General features: G+C 39.3%; 1 protein-coding gene across 1 annotated transcript in view; it reads right to left on the reverse strand.

Annotated features, from left to right (window-relative positions):
* The window catches only part of MYO3B (myosin IIIB), a 207,385-nt gene extending 183,801 nt beyond the window's left edge, over window positions 1-23,584 (reverse strand). The window contains exons 1-3 of the mRNA XM_058809484.1: window positions 23,533-23,584; window positions 18,640-18,705; window positions 18,403-18,442 (exon numbers count right to left, since the gene is read on the reverse strand). Of these exons, the coding sequence (XP_058665467.1) occupies window positions 18,403-18,442; window positions 18,640-18,646 (47 nt within the window). The 5' untranslated portion in view covers window positions 18,647-18,705; window positions 23,533-23,584. The remainder of the gene's footprint in view (window positions 1-18,402; window positions 18,443-18,639; window positions 18,706-23,532) is intronic.
* Window positions 23,585-27,039: the final 3,455 nt, after the last annotated feature.

The following is a 27,039-nucleotide window of genomic DNA, read 5'->3' on the forward strand; positions in this document are numbered from 1 at the left end:
TGGTATTGACTTAACTTTCCCATATTAATCATTATTAGAGAAGCTCACTGTTTGATGGCTTCTCTGAGGAAGAAAATTTTTTGCCCACTTGGTGGCTGTCAGTAGGTATATTAGCTATCTGTGTGCTCAACCAGGAGATGTGAAGTCCAAGTGTGTCCAATCATAAGAGTGTGCTAGTGACAAAGGCAACTGAAGGCAACACCATCACTAACTGCAAAAGTTCCCAATCTTTGGAGATGGACAAACAAGCACCTCAAACATACACTTATATTTTAAGGTTTCAGCCATTTCTTTCTAAGCACAACTGATAGCTGCAGATCTGCCTGAAATAATTTTTAAAACTTGCTGTCTTACCTCTTCACCATTTCTAGCATCAGTGATAACCAGAGAAAACCTCTACTTCCCTCCTTGGTAAACCTGTATTTGCACCAAAGCTGATGCCAAATAATGTATGAAACTGCTTTGGTCTCTTTACCAAAAGAAGGCCAAAAAAAAAAAGAAGAAAAAAAGGGGAGCAAGTTTAAAAAAAAAAAAAGCCAGAATCATTATACTTTATCTGCTATAATAATGTAAGTTATTAGGACAGCTCCTCAGTATTTGATCCAATCCAGCATGCTGCAAATAAAGAACAGTATTCTGAAAACATAAACCTAGTACATTAACAGAGAAGGAGGTGAGCTGAAAGACTTCTCTGAAATCAGTGAACAGACTGTACTACATGCATTGAAACAGCAGCTACAGATATGGAGCTCCTGATAAGCCAACCTCCAGAACAAGGTTTGCTTGCAGGGTGGGTGTGGTGGAGAATACAAAGATGGGAACAGTTGCATGTCACAAAAAAAAGCAACACAACAAGGTATTGAACACATGGCTTTAATGCTTTAAGTAAAATGCTAAAGACATTCATGTGCAAAGAAAGAGAAGAGAATAGACTGGAAATAGCTTTGATACAACCTTACAAGGAAAACAAAAACAGATGGAAAATAAGATCTCTGTGACTATGAGAACTACCCTATCACACAGATTTGCCAGAAAATTATGCATGGCACTCTTTGTACCAACACAATATTATGATGTGTCCTCAAAGCAATTGTTGTGGATAAATACATCTTTCCTTAAAAAAAGAAAAAATCTTTTGCCATTGCCTGCTCTTGTTCTGAAAATTATAACCCTTAAAATGGTATTTCCAAACATCTAATTTAATTTACAAACATTTCATTTACACGAACATTTCTTTGTACCAGAAGACAATGTTGGCAAAATAAAATCTAATGCAAAATTTTTACAGATGGAATCATGATGGATGACTGAAGAAAAATTTTGGTGAGCATTTTAGTGAATTGTGATAACATGGCAGCATTTACAGATGGTATATTTATGCATTACTTGTAATCAGAGATGTGAAATTTGTACCATAAGCCTGCTTAAACCAAAACAAGCTCCTCTTGAAATCAAGTAATGTCTATCTAAATAAGGCTCTACACCTGTCATCAGTAAAAGTACCTTTTGCATCTATGACATCATTGCATTCCTACAGAAGTCATTTTACAGTACGAAAAAGCAAAAGAATAGTATCTGCTATATCTTCAATAATGTAAAATCTGGATTTAAAAAACCTGAAACCACCACAAAATGTAAACATTATGGGGAATGGCTGAAGTTGTGAAGTAAGTTTGTGCTTTTCTTTTGCTATTTCCTGATTTGTTAAGCTTCAGAAATTAAAACATCCTTATTTTAACAAAGGCTGCCATTCACTTTTTATTTATACAGTGAAAAGTTATGTATGAACCCAACCACTTCTGCAACAACAATACATTCAGAAGACCTTAACACTAAAATATTGCACCTGAAATTTATTTATGAAAAAACTTCTCCTTTTACTCCCCTCACATAAGGCCTCACATAGCTCTGGGCTTTGAAATGATGTATAAAGATTGGCTTCTATCTGTAAAAAACTCAGCAGTACCCTCCCCAGAAGAAGCCTCAACATATTAGAGACCTACCAATTACAAATATTTCTGCCATCAGTTATAGAAAACTTCTCAGTAGTTAAATTTGTTTCTTCTAGGAAAGCAAAATAGACAACACCAGATACTAAAAAAAACTACATTTTGGCAATTAACTCTACTGGCTAGGGAACATATTAGACAAAGCTATTTGGGACTGCACATGTTTATGCAATTTGAGGCAGGACTACATGCCACCAACAAACCCCTAGTGCTCTACCCTATTTTGCACGCTTGGGGAAAGGCAGAATGAAAGCACAAGGCCAACCTGATGGAGTCTACTCAAGCTGCTCTGAGGGACAGAGAGCATGATTTTTTTCTTCTAAGAGAGACTAACTTAAATCTTGAAAAAGCTGACCAACCAAGACAAACAATAGGATTAGACAAATATTTCTTAATAGGCTTCAGCCACTGACACCGTTTCTTTCTTTTATCCATGAAAAGAGATATTCCCCATCAAAGTAAATTTCATGATTCTCTCATAACACCTGAATACTTCTATTTTGTAAACCTTTACTGTCAGAACAAATTAAATCAGACCAGGCATGACAGACTAACTTAAATGGCAGTCAGGAAAATGTGCAAGCAACATTTTTCTACTTTTAAATAAAATACTTTTCTTGAAGATCAACATTAGAATCAATGACTGGATATTATCATCCCTTATCAGTATCCTCATGATAAAGTGACTACATGTATTATGTACATCATATAAGATACCATAAAAAAAGTATAGGTTACAGACAGTGCACAAATCACTTTTCCATCTGTGAACCACAGCCTTTCAACTGTATTCCATGGCTCTAAACAGCCTCAGAAAAGCCATCTAGAAAAATTCGTGGCGTCCCAGAGGTTCTACTGTGATACTCGTGCCTAGGTTGTGAAAACAAAACAAAAAATTCCAAACTCTATATTCAACATGCAGATATTGTTAATGAGATAATTACAACTGGAATAAAATCAGCAACTTCTCCTCACAAATTCATTATCACAGCTCTCCTCCTCAAAAATTACAGGAAGAAAAGGGACTCACAAGCCAGAGAAACAGCTTTACAATTATTGTTCTATTTTCACTACCGCTTCACTCAACTCCTACACACAACAGTGAACCCCTTCTGCTTTCCAAAATGCACCCTCTTCTACTTACAGCAAGAGGCATTATCTATAGAGATTGCAGAATTAGTAAGAGTCTCACTTCAGCCTGGTGCTTTCTAACAATCATGATACGCAGTACTAGAGAGTTGTGAGTTCTCTTATAGCTGGTAGGGACATGATAGCAATACCAGCCAATACCAGTGAAAGTAGTGAAAATCCTGCTTCCATACAAATAACACATAGACAGGGCTCCTCTCTGCAATGTTCCATTTGTCTCAGCCCTCTTGTCTCTCTCATGAAACAGCTGGCTTCAGTAAATGCAGTGCAAATGCACTTCTGGCATTGACATGCACTGTGGAAGAGTAACAATGACATATTCAAAAGTAAGGTATTTCACTCTTTGCAGAGAACTCAGTACTGCTGCCAGGACACTAAATTGTAACTCCTTGGCAGAAGAATTCAGAAGGTGAAGTTGACATTATTAGCTACAGCCTCACCTAGCCATGACAGACCCTATTCTGCTGGCTAGTAGGGGTCACACACAGACAGCTACCTCAGAAGCAATTGTTAGAGGAATTAATGAACCAACAAAAGGCACAAGAAAATCAATAGTCAGAACAGCATCCTCTGCTACTCTCCTCCTGCTATTTCTCACTGGCTACTTTAAAACAAAGAGAATGTCAATATCTTGAAATTAAGCATACAAAAAAAATCTATGAAGACACCATCCTATAACTGTTCTCAGCTGAACCCAGAAAGAGAGACTGCAGAATGTGCTGTGGATAGTTTTTTTGAGATGAAAGTTAATGATGGAAGAAGATGAAGGAGAAAAGCATGTTCAAAAGCTATTATTGATGCTATAAAACTTATAAACAAAAAAAGAACCATACTTTAGCTGATCACATATTTTCACTAGGCAAACATAAGGCACAGAACAAGACAACCAGAATAGAACTGCTGTTATTTATAGATGAAAGGCAGATCTCTGAGAACACTCCAGCTAAATTCAGTTCACAGAACAAGTCTCACTTGAATACACAAGCCATGAAATCAACTCTGTGTGCTCAAACTGGAAACAGAAAGAACGTAAGTGGGAATACATGTTCTCTCTTTCCACATATTCTAACTTAAAGTTTTTATTATTTGTGCTTACATACATTCTCTTTGTCTACATAAAGTCCTTTAAATTCAGTAGTATCTTCATTATTTTCTCTTCTTTTGTTTCCTTTGTATGGATGGACTAGATACTCCAGGCTTTTACACTTGCAGTATTAGCCACAGAGCCAGAGTTAAGTGACGACCAGTGGCAATGGATTGTGTCTGGAGGCCAGCTCTGATGAAAGCATTGTGATTATTTGCCCCCTTGTCTTGTCTATGCTTCCTGACCATGAAACCAGCTACTGACCATCATGGCACAGAAATTTAAATGTCACCTAGTCCTCTAGAAATAAAGAGAACAAAGAACACTCTAGTCAAATGGTAAAAATTCATACCACCACTCCTAAATCAGTTCTGAAGTGAAGGTGCTTCTAAGATCATAACCTTAACTCAAATTTTTGGATCAAATATTTGAATCTAAACCAGAAAACTCTTCATTAATATCCTGGAAAATGTATGGTAGGAAATATATATGTGCCTAGTCCAGACAACCCAGCACATGTTTTCATTTAGATTCATTGCATAATAATGTGTTGCATTACAAATGTTTGTAAGTAAACTTGTGTTGGACCCTTATATTTATGAGAGCAACATTAACCTTTGTCCAATAACGTTTGATCATTTTTGTATTGTCCATATAAATCAAACTACTCAGGGCAAGGGGTGAATACATTACCCTGACCAGCCAGTTTCATAAACAAACAGATCCAGGATGCATAAAGGTAAAGGTCAAGTACAGCTTTGGCCCTGACCAGCTCAGGGTGTGCATTTTCAGTCTTTTCAGCAGGAATGTGTCAGATCAGGAGGCACTCCTAACTCCATTGGTTAGTCACAAAACAGAAATCAACAAAAACTTCCATTGAAATCTTGAGTACCACTGAAAATAAAGTCCCTGGTCATTCACACAGAGCTACAATACATTAATTTAAATGCTAATAATCAGTTCCATATCTTCAACTCCAAGGACCAAATGCTGAATAAAATCCTGTATCTAGTCATTTAGCATTATAAATTAATTAAACATTATTAAGCAGAAATTATTTTCCAAGACCAGATCCAAATATCTGAAAGCCTGTTAAGAAGAACAGGTCAAACAATCAATTCTGATCACTGGTGCTCCTATTGCAGAAATGCTATTTACATTAGCTATTGAAATAGAATTCCAACAAGCTAAATACACTAAAGCAGTTACAAATAACTAACATCTAACACATCACTTCCATCTCAGGCTGTGAACTCAGCACTAAACTAAAGCTTATAATCCCATGACCCCATTCAGTTACAAACTGCAGGTGGCAGATCAGGTGGCTACCAGGTACACTCCCCATGCATGAAAAATCTATACCTGAGAAGGTTTTCTCTGCCTCCTTTGGTAGCAATTTACCAGGGCAAACAAAATGCATGTGTTAGTGCTAAAATGGAAGGATGAAGGGCTGCAACAGAATGGTGACCCACAGACCAAAACCAGGCTCTTCACTGCAGTGTTAATCAGAAAGTTTGATAAGCTTTGTGCATGGACGAGGAAGAAGAAATCTAAGACAGATGTAGGAGAAACTTTGGAAGAAAATAACTGCAACCTTACATTAGTGACCTATTTTCTGAAACCAGCTTATCTTATATTGGATTTCTGTCCTGCTAAGCATATCAGAATTCTTCAGCACCAAGCCAGCTTCCTCGCAGGGAGAGCTTGTTTCAGCCATGCTGCACAGAACTGTGTGTTTCATGCACTGGTTTTCATGCCCAGTATTAGACAACAGTAGTGTGTGTAGTATCTGTTAGCTTAAGATGCAGTCATGGAGCTACAACTAAATTGGTCCAATCCTAACAGCTTCACTTCATTAATACTAAAGATTGTTGTGACACTAATTGATACTGAGCTTGATCTATTTAACAAGTCTTTTACAAGCAGGAGCTGAAGACTTAAAGCCACTTTGTCATTCACACAGAGTGAGCAATAACTACTTAATATTTTGAAGGGATCTTCCTATTGTTTCACAATATACCTTAATTGTATAATGCAATCAATCATAATTCGTCACCATAATTCTCCAGGATTTATTTTACAGCAGTTTTATTCTAATGCAGATTTCAATAAGTAGAGATACTCTCTTTTATCCATAAGAAAAATAATAAACTATTAATCATGATATGAAGAATCTCCCTTAGTGCTGACAATGACTTCTTGCTTAGGGTGAAGCATTTTCATCAGTGAGCTAGTTGTTATGCATTACCAGCTTGTGTGCAGTAGCCTAGCGTGACACCAATTTGCATAATTTCTCTCCTCTAACAGGCTTCAAAAATAATAATAAGCATATGAGAAAGTCCATTATTTTAAACTTATTTCAGCAGCTATCTTCAAGGAGCAGTTATCAGAAGAAGCTCTATAGAATTAAGTTTAATAAATTATAAATGTATCATTTGGGTTATGCTTTCTGGGCCTATAGCCATGTACATTGAATCCTGTAACAAAGACCAAGGCAAAACCACAAAGCAATTGGCTTGACATCTTCCCAGACAAGAGGCAGGACTGGGATACTAAGCAAGTTTGCAGATGATACAAAACTGGGAAGAGTTGCTGACTCCCTCAGAGTCAGGGAGGCCCTGCAGAGAGACATCAACAAATTAGAGGGCTGGGCAATTATCAATCATATAAAGTTTAGCAAGGGAAAGTGCTGGATTCTGCACCTGGGATTGGGCAACCCCGGATGTACAGGCAGACTGGGGAATGAGGTGCTGGGGAGCAGCGCCACAGAGAGGGACCTGGGGGTCCTGCTCACTGGCAAGCTGGATGTGAGGCAGCAGTGCCCTGGCAGCCAGGAGGGTCAGGTGTGTCCTGTGGGCATCAGGCACAGCGTGGCCAGCTGGGCAAGGGAGGGATTGTCCTGCTCTGCTCTGGGGCTGCCTCACCTCCAGTCCTGCAGTTTTAGCCACCACAATGTAAGGTATTAAACTACAGAGAAATGTCCAAAGAAGCACAATAAATATGGGGAAGGGGCTTGAGGGGAGCTGTATGAGGAGCAGCTGAGGTCACTTGGCCTGTTCAGCCTGGAGAAGAGAGACTGAGGGGAGACCTCATCACAGATCTACAACTTCCTTGCAAAGGGAAGAGGAGGGGCAGCACTGATCTCTTCTCTTGGTGACCAGGGACAGGAGCCAAGGGAATGGCCTGAAGTTGTGTCAGGAGAGGTTTAGGTTGGACATCAGGAAAAGCTCTTTCACCTAAGAGGTGGTCAGGCTCCCTGTGGAAGTGGTCACAGCACCAAGCCTGACAGGGTACAAGAAGCATTTGGACAATGCTCCCAGGCACATGGTGTGACTCTTGGGGATGGTGCTCTGGAGGGCCAGGAGCTGGGCACAATGATACCTGTGGGTCCCTTCCAACTCAGTATATTCTGTGATTCTGTGACTGTCTAAAGGTAGCTGGACAATGCCAGTACCCACTGCTGCTCACAGTAAACTTGAAAATCAGTTAGGATTTTGGGGGTACAGATAAAAAAAGACAGAGTGATAAACACAGAAGCAGCTCAGAGCTGTTATACCTGTGTATGTTATTAAATAATGCTTTATTCTACAGGGAGTTATAAAAACAACTTTTTTTTCTGATCTGAACCCAAAAGAGATCTTACCTCTTATTAAGATAAAGCAAGAAGAATAATGTCTTAACATACTTATGTAACTACTGGTGGACCTTTTCTTATCTTCCTGGCTTATGCATTTCTACACTGGGAATACCAAATAATATTCTGCAATTTTCCAATTCTCTCAGAGAGTAATCCAGTAAAATGTCTGGCCTTATGAATTTGAAGACCAATTCAGATCTTGGTCCACTTTACTACACCTTCTGATATATGGTCATCAATAAGAAAGATCTGATTTATCTTTATCACACAAGTCTACACAATTGACATTTAAGCCTGATGTCCACTAACACAAAAACACACCACCAAAATACTCAACTATCTTATTAAGTGAAAAGATACAAGCACCCCAGGAGAAACAATAGATGCCAATACCAACAGGAGCAAAAATTCTCAGAGCTTGCTCCTGTCAGCTATTTCACACTGAGGATCACTAATCTATTTCAATTCCTACTGATTCAGGGGATTTGAAGGAGATTAATGCCTCCAAGAGCTGAGATCTTGAAGAGAAACAATTTAATAACAACAAAATTGTCCATGAACTTCCAGAATAGAATTTAAACACAGAATAAAGTACCAAACTAGCCTCTCCCCCAGATTAACTCTTGGGTTGCTGCAGATCGTCTGGAAGAAACTTAAGAGAATTCCTGAAGCTATTTTACAAAGAGAAAATATGACAGGTAAGAATGCTGTATCACACACTGGGTACAGTAACTATGACCTAGAATAATCAGCCTTTAGCAGTTCATTAGCAGCTATTTAGTTTTCTTTTATACATACTGTTCAGTTTAAGTAACAGCTCTGCATTCAGTACTGTGAAGTTTCAGAACTTGAAAGAGAAAAACGTTTTGTGATACCCTTCAAAAAAACAGAAAAAGAGAAGAGATAAAACAGTTGTATGTCACCAAAAGCAGCACTGAAATATCAGTTAAGGCAGACTAAAAGTAGATTAGATTGCACAGACAATATGAAACAGGATCTACTGTATTACATATTTAACAATGTTTCACCTTCAGCCATTTTCTATCACTTCATATGACAGTGGGTCATTTCCCCTTCAGTAAGGACACCCTTTGCAAATAGCCCTAGTTCCTAACTTACTGTTTAAGCAAGGAGTACCTGCTAAAAGAACAAAGTTTGAAGCACCATAAAAGCAAGATGAGCAAAAAAGAAACTGACATGATCCAATTAACAAGGATACCTTTATATAGTGTGAGTGATGCAGTGTAATAAGGATGCTCCTTTTACAAGATAGCATTTCAAATAGCGCCTACATTTCAAATACAATCCTAAGAGTTCAGAGAACTCTTGACTAGAACTCACCTCCTGTACTGCAGAAATCATATTTTATATATGCTTCAGGTTCTATTTACAAATTGGACAAACTAGTACCTTCCAACAGTAATACCTTGCATTGAAAGGTACATCTCCTACACATACATCACAAGCTACAACTATACACATTAGAGCAATGTCCCACTGCAACAGCCCTGTCAGAAGTCTCATCTGCTGTTGCCAGGTGCCAGTGCAGAGGCAGCCCCAAGGTTTGCTCTAAGTGTCCCTTGAAGCTCCAAGCAGGTACATTTTGGCTACTCTCATCAGACATGTGACTTTGTAGACTATCTCAGCTAGCCACAGAGGCATGCTGGCAGCTTCTTCTCCCATGCCTTGAAACCCTCTTAGCTCCACAGCAAGGGTATTTTTAAACATATGTGTGAGCTGAAATAAATATATGCACAGACTTAACAGGGTTTCTGAAAACCCCTTCAGCTATTGCAAGGAACATAAACAATAAAAACAACAGATATCTTGTTTTGACTTCAATCTCAGCTTCCTGACATCTCAAAGTCTCAGCTTTTTACTATAACCAGGAGTTCCCAGTCTCTCATTTCAAGCTTGAGTCATTTACTCTGAAACACATTTGCTCTTTTCTAAATCCCTTGTCCTGATCTCTGCAGCATGCTGTCTTTTTGTGAAAAGAGAGGCTGATTTTCCTTCAAAAAGGCTGATAAGAATCCCCCTTCCTCTAATCTTCTGCCCTGCCTTGCTACGTCATTCTTCTTCAAACACGCTATGTGACCAAAACCTCCCACTGAATTTCAGCATCCCACTTTAAAGTTTGATCATTGATTTGTCACACTGAGTATTCAATCCTTTATTTAATGCCACGCAGTCATCAAAATTTAATTTTTCCTGTTTGTTTCACTTTTGTTCTTTTTTCCTCTAGCTTTTGGCAGGCACAAAGTTTATTTCAACCAATCTACAGAAGCAGAAGCATATCAAATAATGCAAATAAAACCACATTCAAAATGATGCTTGTAGTCTGACAGATTTACACAAAAACCTTTCCAATGTCAAACAGAAATTACATTTTGTATATAGATTCCTTGAATTGTCCCAGCTGTCAATACATTTTTACTATACTCACATTTCTGTAAATGGACTTTCTCCCATCACTACTCTTCACATAATGGAAGGTTTGTTACCCAGCTTAGAAAAACAATGCTTGCATCAATAAGATATTTCCTTGAGGGTGTTTGAGCAAAAACAAAATATTGTGCTGCATTTTTGGAAATTGTCATATCTGATTTATATCCTTGTGTTGTCAATTTTACAAAGGTAATTCTCTATAATGAATTATTTATTTCCTGTAGTAATAGACACCTAAGATAGTCTTAAATATTTATATGTTTAGTTAATTCACTAATGAAAACTGAAGTAATTCTAAAATGGGATGTTATCTCAGAGGCATGGGGACCTTACAGTCTGCTCAACTTTTACATTAGTGAAGACAACCACTATGTGGGAAGCAACAGGAGGTGGAATAACCTGCTCCTGAAAGCATGGTACAGCAATGGGCCCAGGTATCAAGATAGAATATTTTTGTGTGTATTCCAGAAAAAAATTCTCACTTGTCTCTATATCTGTTCTTCCAATTTGTAAAATGAGTGGTAATATCCTCTAATCATACTCCTTTGCAATCTCTGGGCGTCTCACTAGCATTCCAGAGAGATTCCTCTTCAGCAATGGAAATAATCTCAGACTGAGTTATTGGTTTTTCCACTGACCTGTGCAACTCCACTGTCTTTACAGCATCTAAGAAATATTTTGGGTTGCTGGATGCCTGAAAGTAGTTCAGTAGCACCTATGGACTGCAAGTCTACAGACACATTTACTTTTTACACATTTGTCATGTTGTAAATTCACAACCATCCTTTAAGCACACACATAAAATGAATCAAGATGTGTCTCATAGTTAAGTCTTTTAAGAGAAGCTGCATGTGATAACAATGAATGTTGCTGAAGTCAGTGGTTTAGCATGCAATCCTATTTTTGAAGGATGCTGCAACAAAGCAAAGGTACTACTGCAAACATTAAGGAACAATGTTCCAGACTACCCATGCTGCTTCGCTCTCATCACTACTGAGAAAGGTACGCTACAAATGAATAATGATTTTGAAACTGCAAATTTTGTCTTAGCTTTAGGGGGGAAAAAACAATCCATCCGACAGAGATGGGTTGGGGAAAGCTACATTCTGCTGGACTTGATCTCCGAACAATAACTCTTTCAAGGACCTCAAATCTACAGTGATTTCAGAAATAATTCAAAGGCCTCCTAGATTCCAGGAATAAAAAGGGAGGAGAAAAAATTAGGAGATGTAAGCCACAGTTCATTCTGTACCTTCAACTACTGACTGCCAGTGAAAAAGGAAGCAAAAATCTTTCAGATGATAGACTCTAAAGCAGTGGATGTATTTGCTAATTCAGATGTAGAAAGGAAGTACAGTGCAATGTCACAAAATCAGAAGCCATATGGTACTCCACATAAAAACAAAATCCATTACAGGTTTGAGTTTCACTACATGTACAAAGAAAACACTTAAAAAATGTGACTGTCAAAAGATGAAGAGACAACCATGCAAATTTAAAAGTTAAATAGGTCACTGGTAGAGAACTTAAGGAAAATACTGAAAATCCAGAATTAATCCTTAACAAGATTGTGTCAGCAACTGAAGTCATTCATGCCAGAAGGACTACAGTCTTGAGTGAGCTGTCCTGTGACATAATAAAGGTGTTCATGAATCCAAAGAGCTGCAGCAGACAGGCATGTGAGCTCTGACTGAAGCAAGAGCGGCATGTAAAACTGCATGTAGTTTATCGACTACAACAATGAGCCCAGAATAATGCCCAGCTATTTGGCAAAAGCTTGCAATGTCAGGGCACTTCTCATGGAAGCTGCATTTAACCAGAGACTATTCTCCTTGGTCCCTGTGCAGGCTATCCTACAGCCATGCCTGGGCCTGCCCGTGGTCCTTCCAGGATGCCCCAGCTCTGGCCCATGGCCCTGCTGCCTCTCTGGCTCCTCTGATCCCCCAGGGCAGCCAGCCCACACTGCCCACTGGTACTTTACTCAAGCCTTTTTTCTGCTAGCCTCCCTCAGAAAATGCAAATCCTTGCACACTTTTCAAACCAATGAGTAGTGAGACCTGCAGACCTACAGATCCCTGAGTGTGTATCAAGACACAACACCAGTGAGACCAAAGAGCCTGATTAACACATGGGCCACATACATTTTTCTCATGATCACTATATATTTCACCTTCTAAAGAGGAAAACAAATGAAGGTACACATGCTAGAGCATTACCTGGTTATAACTGTTAGGGTTCACAGACTCTTAAATATTTATTGTCTGTTCCTTATGGTAACACTGTGTCTATAGAAAATATTAATTAAAATTAAAAGGAATACAGTATGGCACTTGTTATGCAAATATTTTAAGGCAAGCAAACGCCTTTTCGTACTTTTTTCTTTTTCTCCTTCACACAGAATAAGCAAGCATTTGAGGCCATAAGGACATTCTGTTCTTAGCTAAGTAATTATTTAGACAACCAATATTTAATTACAGAAAAAGTCACACTGTAAGGTAGAACCTTATTTCAGAGACAGCTTTTTAAAAAATCCTCTCTCCTAAATCCTAATTTCAAATGTAATAATTTTCTTTCTTCTAATAAATAGACAGCTCCTATAGAAACCTGGCAATTCAGTATGTATTATTTAACAAAATTAGTCTTTGCCAGAAATGATAAAATTATTCTGATTTGTGTGTCTCTGGAATTCATGCAAGAGCAGGATCAAGTTTGAACACTAACAAAGTATTCTTCTGCCTAATGAAATATTCATACTCATTTGTCATCAAGACTTTAATAAGGAGGAATACAGCCTTCTCACTTCTATCTGTAAAGGACTAGCAAAGATCTTTACTTCATTTAATTCTGAATGTCTCCTGAACCATTCCTAATAATTTCCTTTTCCTGTACAACACAGTACTAGATACATTTAAAATTTACTTAGAAAGATGACTCCATATTTCAGGTAGAAAAATCAAGTTTATACACATGCATCACCCAAAACTTACAGTAGTTTTTCACCATTAAAACTTCAAGCTACCACTATATTTTCTGCATCTTTCCAAAGGTATCATTAAGATCAGAAAACTCAGATTAAATAAAGAATAAAAGCTACACCACAGCATGGGGAGGCAAATATAACAAAACTTTAAGACAGCTTTATCAAAAACCACACCTTGAGGAAATGCCACCATTGCAGCCTTGTCCACAGTATAACCTCGAAGCCTAAAATGCTGTTTTTTCCATTTCACTTCTTGTGGAACTAATCAGATATCAAAAGATGTGCCCCTGCACACAGAATTTTACCCTGTGGAAAAACCACCCTAATTTAAGAAGGGGGAAGCAGGGTGTGCATTCTTCTCCACAACTTTTTATGGGGAAAGCACTTTATCTGATTTAACAAGTACACAAAATTGCATTCTCAGGTGTTCCTTGTATATATTTCACCCCCAGTCTTTCAGCCTGTCACAAAGAGCTCACTCACTTTCCAGCTCAAACAGCAGATGAATCTTCTATTCCAAAGGCCTTTTGGCACATTGGTCAACAGGTGTTCTTTTCACAGCAGCCAATTTGTTGCTATGAGGGAACATGAAACCAAACACATTTTCTTGGGAGTGCTGCTGAATTCTGTGAAGTTCCCAGCTGAGCAACCTTAAGCCATCAGAAATCACCATATTACCACCTTTTGCCCAACTAATAAATCAGTTAATTTCTCTGTATTACAATATCTATTATTACAGTCAGACACCATAGGCCTTCACTCTTGAAACTGGAAAGAGGTCAAACTATCCCTAGTGAGAAGCAGCTTAGCCTTACATGAATCACCCACATATTTCTTTAGTTTATCATTAGCTGACTTCTGCAGAGCCTCCAAACCTTCTGCCAGCATATAAATTGCTTCTGGAGCTATAAAACAAACATCAGCAAGGGAGTTGCACTAACATCACTTTCCTACATATTAGCAGTTGTTAAATTCAAGTCACTTAATCTAACAGCAGTTCTTCCTCCTCATTTGAGGACAATATTCACAGTGTTCAATACAGCAATCAGTTTAGTTTTATAATCATTCTTCACTAAGACAGTGTTTTGCCACAAACCATGAGGCACCATACTAGATATAGCTTATAAGCAAATTGCTTACCTTTTGGCATATATAAAATGTTCATTACAAAACAATGTAAGATTGACAACTGAAAAATATCCTTTTAATTTAACTAATGGGGAATTTTCCTCATTAACATAGTTGCAAATTATTTTCAACGATTTTCCAAAACTAAAAAAGATAAAGTGATTTTTAAATATTCTTGACTTTTGAAGATACACTCTTTTTCCTTGAATTCATTTTCAACCACAGGAAGCTTTCTGAATTATGTACTATATCTACTGTATTTATCTCATCATCTCTCCTGGCTGGCCTCTCAGAAGCATTAATTCAATGCTCCATCCGCTACAGTTGCTCATACCACAGATGACATTTACGTTGGGTTTGTTTCCTCAGAAGAAAATATACTGGAAAAGGTAGTCTGACAGGTCTTTATATCCATTTCACAGGCTAAACACAAGTTATAAAGATCATTCCTGTAACAACTGACAGAAATGATGAGAGAACAAGAGGAGACAACAAGATGTGCACCAAACGTGCCCTCTTCTTTCAAGGGAATCGGAACTATTCGCATCTATCATTCATCCTTCCAGTAGGTTTACAATAACAGAGTAAAAAATACCCCAGGAAACACGGAAAAGGCCATTCCACTCTACATGTTTCATGTTTTACAACTCCTCCTTCTTTATGCAGAAAAACTGCAATCAAAGGCAATATTGCATTCTTTCAATATCAGAAATAATTCTTTAATTTTTTTTCTTTCAGAACAGATTTTATACCAATTCTGTAGAACAAACAGAATGATGTATCAAATAGCTCAGTGACAAGTTGTATGGATATACTACAACATGACAGGATTGTCCCATGGCAGAGAGTGGCTCAGTGAATATTATTCACATCCAGACTGTCTAGTAACATATTTACAGATCAGAAACTTGAAGACAGCATCTGCTCTGCATATGCCTTTAATACTTTTTAACATATTAAAAAGCATGCAGTAACTGGGACAGAGAATTACGCAACAATTTTTCCTTTTTCTGAATAAAAAACCTCACCTATATGGAATAACAGCTTTTAAAAATATTTTTTAAAACAAATGCCTCAGTAGGATGACAGATTCTGCAAAATCTGCAGTGAGCTGCTAAGCATTTCATGAAAATAATTTTCTACCATCAGCCAGTCTTGGTACGTTCAGAGGACTGACCTTCAGGATGCCTTAGTACTATAGGAAACCTTTACTCTGAAAAATCACTGCACCACACTAAGCTACTTCTCCATTTCCATTTTTTCTTGTTCATAGTAATTCTTACTTTGTGTCAAAATTTTGTATATATTCTGTACATGCTTACAAACAATAAAAAAAGGAGACAGAGTGAAAGAGAGAGGGAGAAAGAGAGAGGGAGAGAATTACTGAAAATGTTTGTCCTGTATGTCTTTCAGGCCCAAATTAATTACAGTTCATTTCCACCCTTCTGTTCATGCCAGGCTGGGTAACAATAGTAGTAAAAGGAAGACCATGGACGAGATTGAGAACTCTCAACAGCATTGATCACCAAAGACTGATAGAACAAATTATTCTTACAGTGAACTTCCATGAACCATTTCTCTCTTTCTGTCACGTTTGCACAATGCCTAAGGTGAGGGTAGAAGTAGCAGAGAATACTACTAGAAATCAGGAAACTTTTCACCTGGAAGAGTTCAGTAAATTCTGCTTGTGCAAGGAGGTATTTAGGAAACAAAACACTGGATGGGATTTTCTTTTTCTAAGAAGCAGTCAAGTGCAAAGACAAGATTCTCTTTGGGATCAGGACCACTGTTCTAGTTCTGTAGCTACCTAGGAAATCATAATGAGTGGAGACAGCACTCTTCCAAACTGTTTTAAGCACCATTTGCTGTTGTTTCAGATTTCAGTGCCATGAGAAAATGTTCCTTAAATATTTCTACATTTTCCTTTATTATCCACAAAAAAGTGCCAGAGACGCATCTACCTTCTTCTACCTATTTTTACATGCAACACATCACTTCCATATGAATCTCAAATCTCTATTTAGTGTCTGCTTACAGCTGTCCTTAAGCTGCCCATGGTAAAAGAAGTGACCTCCCCTTTGCAAGATACCTCCCCCACTGTGGGATATTATAAAGCCTTTACCAAAACATTTACAATATGCTGTTTATTTGTGACACAGAGTCCTCCTAAAAACTGTTCTGTAAAAACCGTCTATATCCATAAAGTCACAAGTAGAAGATAGAACACCCGGAACAAGGAGATGCAGGACTGCAGTTAAAAAGCTCTATTTGAGACCTGGGTCCAAATGTAAGAAAGAGGAAAGGCTGGGAAGACAGCCAAGGTAAGGCACATCTGCATACCTACAAGTTCAGAACAGCCTCCATCGTAGAGTCAGAACTGTGTCAAGGATAGAGTAGAAGATTTACTTGGTACTATGACAATCTGATTCACCTTGGGCTTAAGGCAGCCTTACCAGTAAAGGAATCATCACTGCACCCCACAAGATCCTCCACACAGTCTCCAAAACACATTTATATGTTTTCAAGTCACAAAGTATTTTGGAGAAGAGCCTGGGGCATATACTAGAAATCACTGTGCATTCTATAGATGTATCTACCTTGCAAAAACAGCTTTGTCAAGGACACAGGCATCTGCTAGCTAACAGGAGTCAAATCTTTTATACATATGGATAACTGTCTATCTCTGCAAAAATTGTGCTAATCTAACTAGATTTTGTCTTGCAAGGGTGGAGATCACCTCAGCGCGACAGTGCCAACTGTGCTGTCATTAGCTCCATTATCACAACGACTTCACAAGAGCTATTCCTGTTACTACACATACATGCAAGAATGGGCTTTTTTAGATAGAGCTAACACTTACAATGTGAAATTCCTTAGCTGGAAATTAGTACCTACAGCATTAATATTTTCAGTGAATTGATTCTGCTTTTAAAAATTTTTGATAATGAAATCCCCAGGTTACATTTCACAATAGGTTGACACTGACAGAGCCATGAATCCTGATAAGAAAGAAAGCTACCATTTTATTTCTTTGGCAAAGAATCCAAGCAGGAAAAGGTATACCATGAGTCAATTCTTCAGACAGGACTTATAATGAAAGCTCTACTGGCTGCACCCTTCACAATCCATCCTTTCTTATTGTATCAAGGCTGTATCAAGGCTGTATATTCCTCCTCCAATATTCTAGGCACTGCCCCACATCATAACTGTCAACACTACAAACTCCTAAGTCAAAACTAATAGCCTTTAAGGTGTGGTTTATAACAATCATTCTTTTGAAGGAAGACAACAGGTAAGGCCTGTAGAAACTAAGCATTGAACTTCCTCTCAGAGGTGGGACTAAAGAGTTACCTAAAAACCATACCAAGGAATTTCACCAGTCACAGAGATTTGTATTCATCATGCCACAGACCACTCAGTTCAAAAGTCTCTCTTCAGCAAGCAGTTTCTGAACAGCACTGGAAAGAGAAGGGCTGGAAAAGCCCAAAATTGCATGGGCAGTTCTACCCTTAGGGAGTGTTCAGAAATGCAATTACACCTCTAGTGCAACCTATCAAGTATAGCTGGGATGGTACAGAAAAAAGTGGGCATACAGGAAAGTATGAAGGCCTCATTGCAAAGCAACAACTGTCAGTAACTGTTAGATTTAATTACATGTTCTCCATAACTTTCACAGTGTTCTTGGCATTAAGATGAAATTAGGAATCAGCTATTTTGCCTGGCTCACTAGCTTAACTTCATTACATGAGAAACAAAAAACAAAAACAAAACAAAAAACCCAAAAAGCAAATTAATAAATACAGCTCCAAGCAGAGAAACAGTCCCCAGCTACCAGCTGACATCTCTAAGACAATTATGACTTGTCAGCAGAACGAGACAAGAATTTGTCTATTTTGTGGAAGTCAGAACAACACACTTAGTTTTTCTCCAGGGTGCCACAGGTGATGACACTTAAAAACTTTCTTACCTAAACTGGTTTGCTTCAGGACTTGCTGTGTTCTCATCTGCTGCAACAAGAAAGATAAAAAGCCAAGGCTTGACAGTCTTCAAGACATTTGAGATCTCTGGCATTTTTCCAGATATTTCAAAGTAACAGGCTGCCCAAGCTAGCAGTTGGTACAAACCTGACTGCATTATAATTTTATTCCAAAGCTGACTAACAACAAAAAAGAATAGGTGAAAAACTAAAGGTTGAATTCCTCACCTGACATAGCTCCTGTTAGCCATATGCTCAAGCCAGCAAAATGTACTGTCTCTCTGAGCCATAAACCTAGAATAGGCAAAGCTGAATTATTAACAAGAACATGAGGAGGCCTTAAAAGCACACGATGAATGAAACAGAAATACAAAGCTTACAGTCTGAGTTAGTTTGTAAAGGAAACTTAGCTCAGTTGACCTATTTTGAACACTAAATTGCACATGGAAAGAAGCAGAATGGTGTTTTATTGTAATGTAGGGGAATGATGAACACAGGCCCTTAAAACTGTCGTCATACCAGTCTCTCCCAATGTAGAATTTCACTAAAATAGAAAAATCTGATTTTTATTATATGGTGGCTGTACACATTCCCACTCCACTGGTCACCTCTCTTTTCAGTCATTAATTGCTAATGTGCTTCCAACACTCTATTTTGGCCTCCAGCTTTTTGTACCACTGTAGATGTGCTCCTCAAGCAACTTACAACTGCACTGATACAGTCTCTAGGTTCATACTGTATTTCAGGTTTAAAATTGGGTCATCCAATTAACTTTTAATATGGCACAGCACAACAGGAATGAAAGCAACAGATATCTAGGCAAAGGCTGGAACTTCTTTCACATAACTTTGTGTCTTTGGATACTGCTGATAGTAACTAGAAAGTACCAACCAACATAAAAAACCTTGCCAGGACGAAGAGAGGATAAATTGGTGTCAATATCTCCTAAGAGAGAATTTTCTAGTTCCTCTGTATTCTGTTGTGCAGCATTCTTATTATCACTTTCAATGCCATGAAGCAGACACTAATTATTAGCACAGCATTCAGAAAATTGCATTATCTGTCCAGGCACTTCATACTGTTCCATCTAAGTGTTAGGTTCCTAATTCTAGGGGTGGGAGACACAGGACTCATCTTAAGTACACAAATGTGAATGTCCACATGGAAGTTGGACGTCTACACCAACATTCACAATGAGAAAATAAGACCAGCATGTGAAGCCTGGAGGGGAGCATCACTCAGGAAAAGAAAGTCTTTGTCTGCATGGTGCCTCTGGGAAACTGGAATCAAAAGATTTAACTTCCTTACTGAAATACTTCCCCTTACTTGGAATTCACCTTTCTTTCTTATACCTTAATCTCAACTCCCTACTGGTTTGAATCACAGGCAGCCAAAAGTAAAGTGGCAGATTCCCACCTTTAGACACAAAGGAAGATGAACAATCAGTTCCTGAATTACAGAGATTAATATTAGTTTCAGATACATACAAGGCAGGAAGCATGTGTTTATTAACAGAGATACTATCTGCTTTATAGAGTATTAATAGTGTATTAAATAGTGTATTTAATACACTATTTTCAGTCATTGCACACAGTGCAGGAATAGTAATTCTGCTCAGATTAAATACAAGTAATTTTTATTTTTTTTCATCAAAATGCCCAGCTTAATATATTGTTGAAGCTTTCGGCCATGAACACTGACCCCTCTGAAAATTACATCCCTTTCAAGTGTTTCAGGTTGCCAACTACAGAAATCTCCAGGGGTTACTGCAAGCATTGCTCTGTGAATCAGAGGAGTAAATGAATCACTATTATTTCTGCCACAGTAGGGGCATAAGCCTGAAGGAGATGAAATTTTCTTGAAAATTCTGGAAAGGGTATGTGATGTGAGAAAGGTCAAAGCAAAACAAAAAAAGTCCATGCAGAATATTAGGAAAGCAGCTGAAGAGACTGATAGCAGTAATTATGCCATTATTTCAAGTGGGCTGAACATATTCCACAATCCCCTGTGTACTGAATGCACTTCTCTCCATAGTCAGTATGCTACCATGCTTCAGGAGATGAATAAATTTTCCTGAATTTTCATCTATTTCATAAGAAATACTGTAAAATTATCTTAGTCCACTGTTTTCATACATGTAGTTCTGCAAACGTCTCTATCCACATACAGTGTCAGTACTCCCTCTCCACACAGCAGGATAGAGGCCATGTCTGAGGAAGACACTAGGTGAGGGATGGAGAAAAGAGGACCAGTCAGCAAGAAGCCATGACACAACTTGTTCCTTACAAAGCAGCACCACCAGCAAATGAAAAACGTCACTGCCTCCCCCCTCACCACAGGCCAATTCCCAGCTGTGCTCAGCAGAGCCTTTCCCTACTGTATGGCACTCAGATGGAAAAGCTCAGCCTTACACTGGCAGTCATTTATCCCAGAGCAGTGCCATTCTAGCTACTGCCACACAGCTTTTCAGCTTTGGCAGCAGGGAAGCATGTATGGCCCTACACAATGCATTATTCAGAGAAGTTCTCTTTCCCAGAGAGGGAGAAATTCCTTCCAGCGACTTTGCACAAATAAACAACAAAAGTTTGTCATATTATTTTCCAGATTTCTGATGTGGTGCTGTGTTTCTTCACTATTTATGTCACATGTTCAACTCTCAAAACAAGAGCTGTGCAGAGATGTGAAAGATGGATGAAAAGCAGAACAAGTTAGGAAGGAACTAGTAGAAGATTGATTTAATGCATTTTATTTATCCATCTCCATTTCTACCTGACGAGCAGTCACCCCACTGTCCATAGAGGAATGGATGTTTCCCTCAGCTGTACACTGTAACTCCCCAGGTGACATCACCCTCACTGTGTCCTTTTAGATTTTCCTGCTGCAGCTCCCTTACCTTCTTCCTACCACCCCTCTCCATTCCAGGAGCAACATGGCTTTATCAAGCAGCAGAGACAGAATCTATCACAGCAAATGAGTCCTCATGCTGGATTCCTCAAGGATATTCCTTAGCACTACGAGGAATATGCCTCCATATTTTCACGTGTAATACAGGAGTCTTTACTAAAAATGTCACTCTGAACTTGTGTCCTGGATGATTGCCAGCCCCACTGCAGCTTGGTTATTCTGCTGCAGTACAGTTGAGTTTAAACTCACCACAATTAGAACAGAAACAAAAAGAACAATTCCTACTGAATGAAGTGCTGATTCTTCCTGCAGGTGCAGAGCATTCCCAACTTCCCTACAGCAATCAAGCACAAGACATCCCTCTGTTCCCTGGCTCTCTCCATTACTGAAGTTCAGCTGTAGACTGGTAAAAAGTTTAGTGTTCACCTGACCAGTTATGCTCAGGGTTTGTATGAGGCTTTTTTCCTCCTTCTCCTTTTCTGTTACTGATAAATAGGCTCATGAGAATTCATTTCTAGGGGCAGTAAGTTTGGAAAAACTAATGAAAGAGAAGCTACAGGCACAGAATGTATCTCACTAAGTGTGTTCAGATGATAACTTAAAACTAGGGCTAGGTTAAAAAAAAACCCAAACAGTAAAACCCAAATCTTTAAGCAGAACAAAAGTAAACCCTCACGATGACTTTCAGGACTTCAAACCCCCTTCCTGTACACAAATGTTCTTTGATTACTCTCACAGCATGGCACAGTGCATCAGCACTTCATTCATTACCCTCTTCTCCTCCAGTTTCTCATTGGCCAGAAGGCTGGTAATGACAGTAACTTCTGTCTTTGTAACACAAAATGTTTCTCTTCCCCAGACAGCCTGCGCTCAGGAGTCCCCTGTTAGTGAGCCTCTCCAGGCATTAGCACAGCAAGAGTCATTGTCTTTGTCCAATGAACTTTTTTTTGAGAAAGCATTTGGCAAAAGCACTGCAAAACCAGTCCTGCAAGCTCTTAAAGCAACCAAACAGGCATAGCTTTGCTAACTAAATCCTCTTCTCTGCAGTTAGAAAGTCAATAATATAGATACAGTACTTCTTCACATCGAGGATTTGGGGTGGTACTGGGGAATTCACCTCCTCTGCACACACACCAACAGGCAGCACACAACGCTGAGGAAGGAATCTCCCAGTGGCCCTCTCTCCAATGTGCACACACACAGTGCTGCAAATAATGTTCCCACAGCTTCCTAACCATGGAACACCACCAAGCAGCACGTGTCAGCACAGAACTTCACATTCTCCCTGTTTCTTAAACAATCCATTTGCACTTAAACTGACTTCCATTATTAAAAGGGTCTGAAATGGCTTTCAGAAACCTTGACTCCTAACCAGATTACTATATGAAAATCTTAGCCCAAAGGAAAAATAGCTCTGCTTGGCTCAAGCCATTTTTATTGTTTGAATAAAACTTGGGTGAACTCTATTTTAATTCTTGTGTTACAGTGTCAATAATTAACACCAACTTGGATTAACATTTGAAGGAATAAATTATATAAAGCTGGAATATTAACTGCATTACAATTTGAATTTGACATAAGAATGAGCTGGACGTCAACTTGGGAATATAAAAAGGGACTTGAAAAAGGATTTTATGTGTTTTCAGAGCATATTTTGCAAGACCCCACAGTATGTTAAGATACAATTTAGAACTTTTGACAGAAAAATACTCAGTAACTGCATCTAACTTGCTGACAGTAACCTCTATTGCTATACATCACGCTAACTGAAATTTCTGTACAAGAACATAATTTTCCACATAATAACTGCAGAAAACGTCAAAACACTGATCCTTGGTTTCCAGTGCAATGAAATTGAAATTGCAGAGTGCAGCTTTTGAAGGGGCAGATGAAGTAAGAAAACCTAGCTTTTAAAAATGAAAACTAAAATCAAATTTGTATTCACAAAACTACTTGCACCACTTCAGAGAAATAAATAGGAAGACATTTTAAGTTAGCCTTATCTCAGTCTGCGTGCAGCACTGTCTATGGATAACAGTACCTTTCCTTTCTTTTGTTAATAGTTGCATACCTGTATGTACCCAGGAGGAAGATTTGCTTAAATGAATTTATCAAGCGTTATCATAGTATTTGCAATGTATATTATGGTCCACTAGTTACTATAGGTCGCTTAAGGAAATACTATACACTAGAGCTAGATCTATTTAGGGAACTTACAGAAACTTTTCTTCAGTTATTCATGGCCTTGTCCCGATGGGCCTGAATCCCGTGTCACGCCTACTTACTTCTTGCCTTGTAGTATCTTCGGCCATTTATAATCATGGAAGTTTTTTTTCCTGAGCATTCCTCACCTATGATTTTGGAAAAACAGGTACAGCTGGTGGCCCCCCCGGAGGCGGGGTACCCGCACAGCCTCGGCAGCAGCGCTCCCAAGGCGCCGCCCGTGTCCCCAGAGCGCCCAGAACCCAGCTCAGCGGGGCTGAGGCCACCTCCCTCCCCGCCTAAGTCCGCGGGGCTGAGAGCAGACTTCGCTGGGGCCAAGACCGGCTCCCGGCGACACTAAGCCCTGCCAATAGCGACTCGCTAGAGAAGTGACAACCCCTGCCCGGCTCTGAGCGCCAGAGGACCGCAAGGCGAATGGCGAATGCCATTTCGAAGCCCCTCTCGGCTGAGGCGCGACTCCCACCCCAACTGGCGGCGGGGCGGCCTCGCAGGGCCGGAGAGCTGGCGGGAGCTGGGCACACCTGAGAGAGAAAGACAATGTTCTCTCAGTCTCGGCACGGCTGAGGAGCCGGGGCAGCGCCGCCCGCCCGCCGGGCCGAGCTGAGGCGGCAGCGCCTCCGCGCTGAGCGAGCTGCGGCAGGGGCGGCGCTCGGCCCCGTGAGGCGGCGCGTGCCGGCCCCTCAGGGCGGCGCGGCCCGGGGCTCCGGAGTGGGGCCCGGGGGAAGGGAAGGGAAAGGTGCAGTGAGCTTTGATGGAAATAAAAGTGATGCCGACGTGGGCATAGCTAGCAGCAGTCCCTCTGTGCATTCAGTTCATTGTGGAAAAGAATAAATTGCGAGCACAGCTCCACCTGTGCTCTGAGAAACGGGTCCTGGTGAAGGAAACGGTTTTATAAAGCATTTCTTCCTCTTAAGGTGTGAGGGCGGGGAGAACTCCCGTCTTTGGGCTTCTCCTTTTGTACCTGACTGAATTGAGTTCGGTCACGCCCAATTTTCAGGTTGATTGATGAGAAGAAATGCAGGTATGTATTTCTCTTTTGACACTTTTCTTTGTTTACAAAAAAATATTAGAAAACCGGGAGGTTATTCGTTTGCTCGATATGCCGATGCTTTCTGCAAGCGAACACATCACGGGGGCTGGCTCACTCAGCTCCCTGCACCTGTTCTCTCTTTGCCCTTTGCCAGCCCACCATGCCCATGCCCATGCCCTGCCTCCTGCCCCGCGGCTGTAACGGGACCTGCCTCGGTCACAGAGAGCGGCTGCTCTATCCACCAGCTCCAGCAAGGGCTGACTCCCTGCACAGCCTCCAGTACCACTTCAAACACGCTTGTCATTCTCATCTGCATTTAACAAGTACACTGTAAGCAGTCTTCATGATTACAAACCCAAAAAAACCAACCAAACAAAAAAGTAGGAGAGCTTTATATATATATTTTTTTTTCCTTGATAATCAAATCCAAAACCTCTAGTTATTCCCACATTTCTCCTGGATTCTTATGTTAGTTTTTGAACCATAGGAACTTCCTCATATATTCCTACATAATTTTGGCTCATGCAATCTAGACCTTTGTGAGTTGTTACAAAACTCTTTGTTTAATAATTTTCTTTATCTTCATGTACCTACTTATTTTGTTCTGATGCTGATGGCTTTTTAATCCCTTTTCACTAGGCCCATGCTGTCCAGCTAGAATTGTGTTTCCAAACTCTGCCAGCCTGTCCAACGTAACCATTTACAGTCCAGGCACAGTGACAGTGGGTGACCAAACTGGGTTGGAGCTACACAAGTGCCATGCTTATATCCCATACTGCTTTTCCAAACCCACAGTGCTCTTCCATGATGCAGCCATTTACATTGTAGTGGCTTTGTAAGTACAACTGAACATCTGGGAAGGGAAACGAAATCATGCCAAACAGAGAAGAATGCCTTACAAACACTCCAGAAAGGAGATATGATAAGATGAAATGCAATTAAAAAAAAGAATACAAAAAACCCCCAGAAAATCGGGACATTTAGTGACTACAAGAAAATGGACTGGGATTACATGAGGTGCAGTACAAAGGACCAAAACATGCCAGAACTAACCTCACAGATGTTGCAAAAGCAGGGGAAAAAATCAAGGAGGAAGACAGAACTGTGACAGGAAGATATGAGTGACATGGCATGGATACTGAAAAAAACATTGATAGAACCGTTATACAATTGCTGCACTAATCCAAGTCCTTCCTAGCCTTAGTTTAGACTGCATTAGAAAATTAGAGAATGTGTCATTTATATGGGCATGGCTAGATGCCAAAAGGTGAAAAGCTATTATTAAATGAAATGTTCTAAAATGCTATAGCCTCAAGAATTGAATGGAAACAAAATATTTCATAGGCAATAAATCTACAGAATTTACCTGAGGAGCTTATCCAAAGTGTAGTCCACAGAAGCTTTCAGTTGGTATACATTAACTAGGTTTTTTTTGACAATCTATTAATTTTTAAATTGTCATACAATACTGACTTGTAACCAACACGTTACAAACATGTAACCAACACATTATAACTGGAAACACTTTAATCATATAATTACAATGGAATCTATGCTTTCTGTAAGTAAAAAGTTGATGTGCATTGTCTTACTCTGATTTATAATCTTAAAATCTTCTTATCTAAATTGATATAGACAAGCATTATTCACTACAGTAAATCCCTTTTAAAGTTAGGATTTCTTACTTGTTAAATACCTGTTCATCTCTCTGTACATTTTTCTGTGCCTGGAGATGGACTTGCAGTTACAAAGAGAATGCATGGTTGCATTAAGCTACACACATCATAAACACTGATGAATCAGAATTTAATGGAATCATACGAAACAGGTTTGCTGGAAGGGAAAAAATAGTGCTGAAGACGTTAAGGATACTCCTGAAATGCTAACTGCTTCCATGAAAATCTTCAGGCAGTTCTGAATTTTGGGGATGCAGCACCCTTATGTGAAATCTTAAGTAGCCAAAGTGACTGTGTATTGTGTTTTATTGTCTTGTCCTACCAGGTCACACAGGTGCTGCTCCAGTTTTCCTTTTTTAGCTTTAAAATAAATGCAAATGCACTTTGTTTAAAGGTTGCCACCATTTTGAGGAAAACAAACTGTGCAAGAGGTTTTGTAGCCAAGGTCTTGTGGCAGTTATGTTTTTAAACTGATACCTGAAATGGCATTATCTGCCTTTAATGTGTCTGTGCATACTTGCACACGAATACTGCTGCCCTAGCTGAGACATCAGGATTTTTCTTCTACTATTTCAAAAGAGAAGAAAACTAGAATAGGAAACTACTGCATTACCTGGATACTGAAGAGAGAAAGTGTTGTAGTGTGTTCATTAAGTTCATTTAATTCCTCCCCCATTTTATGTATCTGCTCCCCCCCATTTTGTGTAAAATGGTTCTGCCCTCCTCAGTTTTCCCGCCACAGCCCTGCCAATTCTGTTGTCAATCTTTTAGGTTATATAATTCCTCCTCCCCATT

Source organism: Ammospiza caudacuta, chromosome 8 (assembly GCF_027887145.1).
Source record: "Ammospiza caudacuta isolate bAmmCau1 chromosome 8, bAmmCau1.pri, whole genome shotgun sequence".
Classification (NCBI taxonomy): Eukaryota; Metazoa; Chordata; class Aves; order Passeriformes; family Passerellidae; genus Ammospiza; species Ammospiza caudacuta.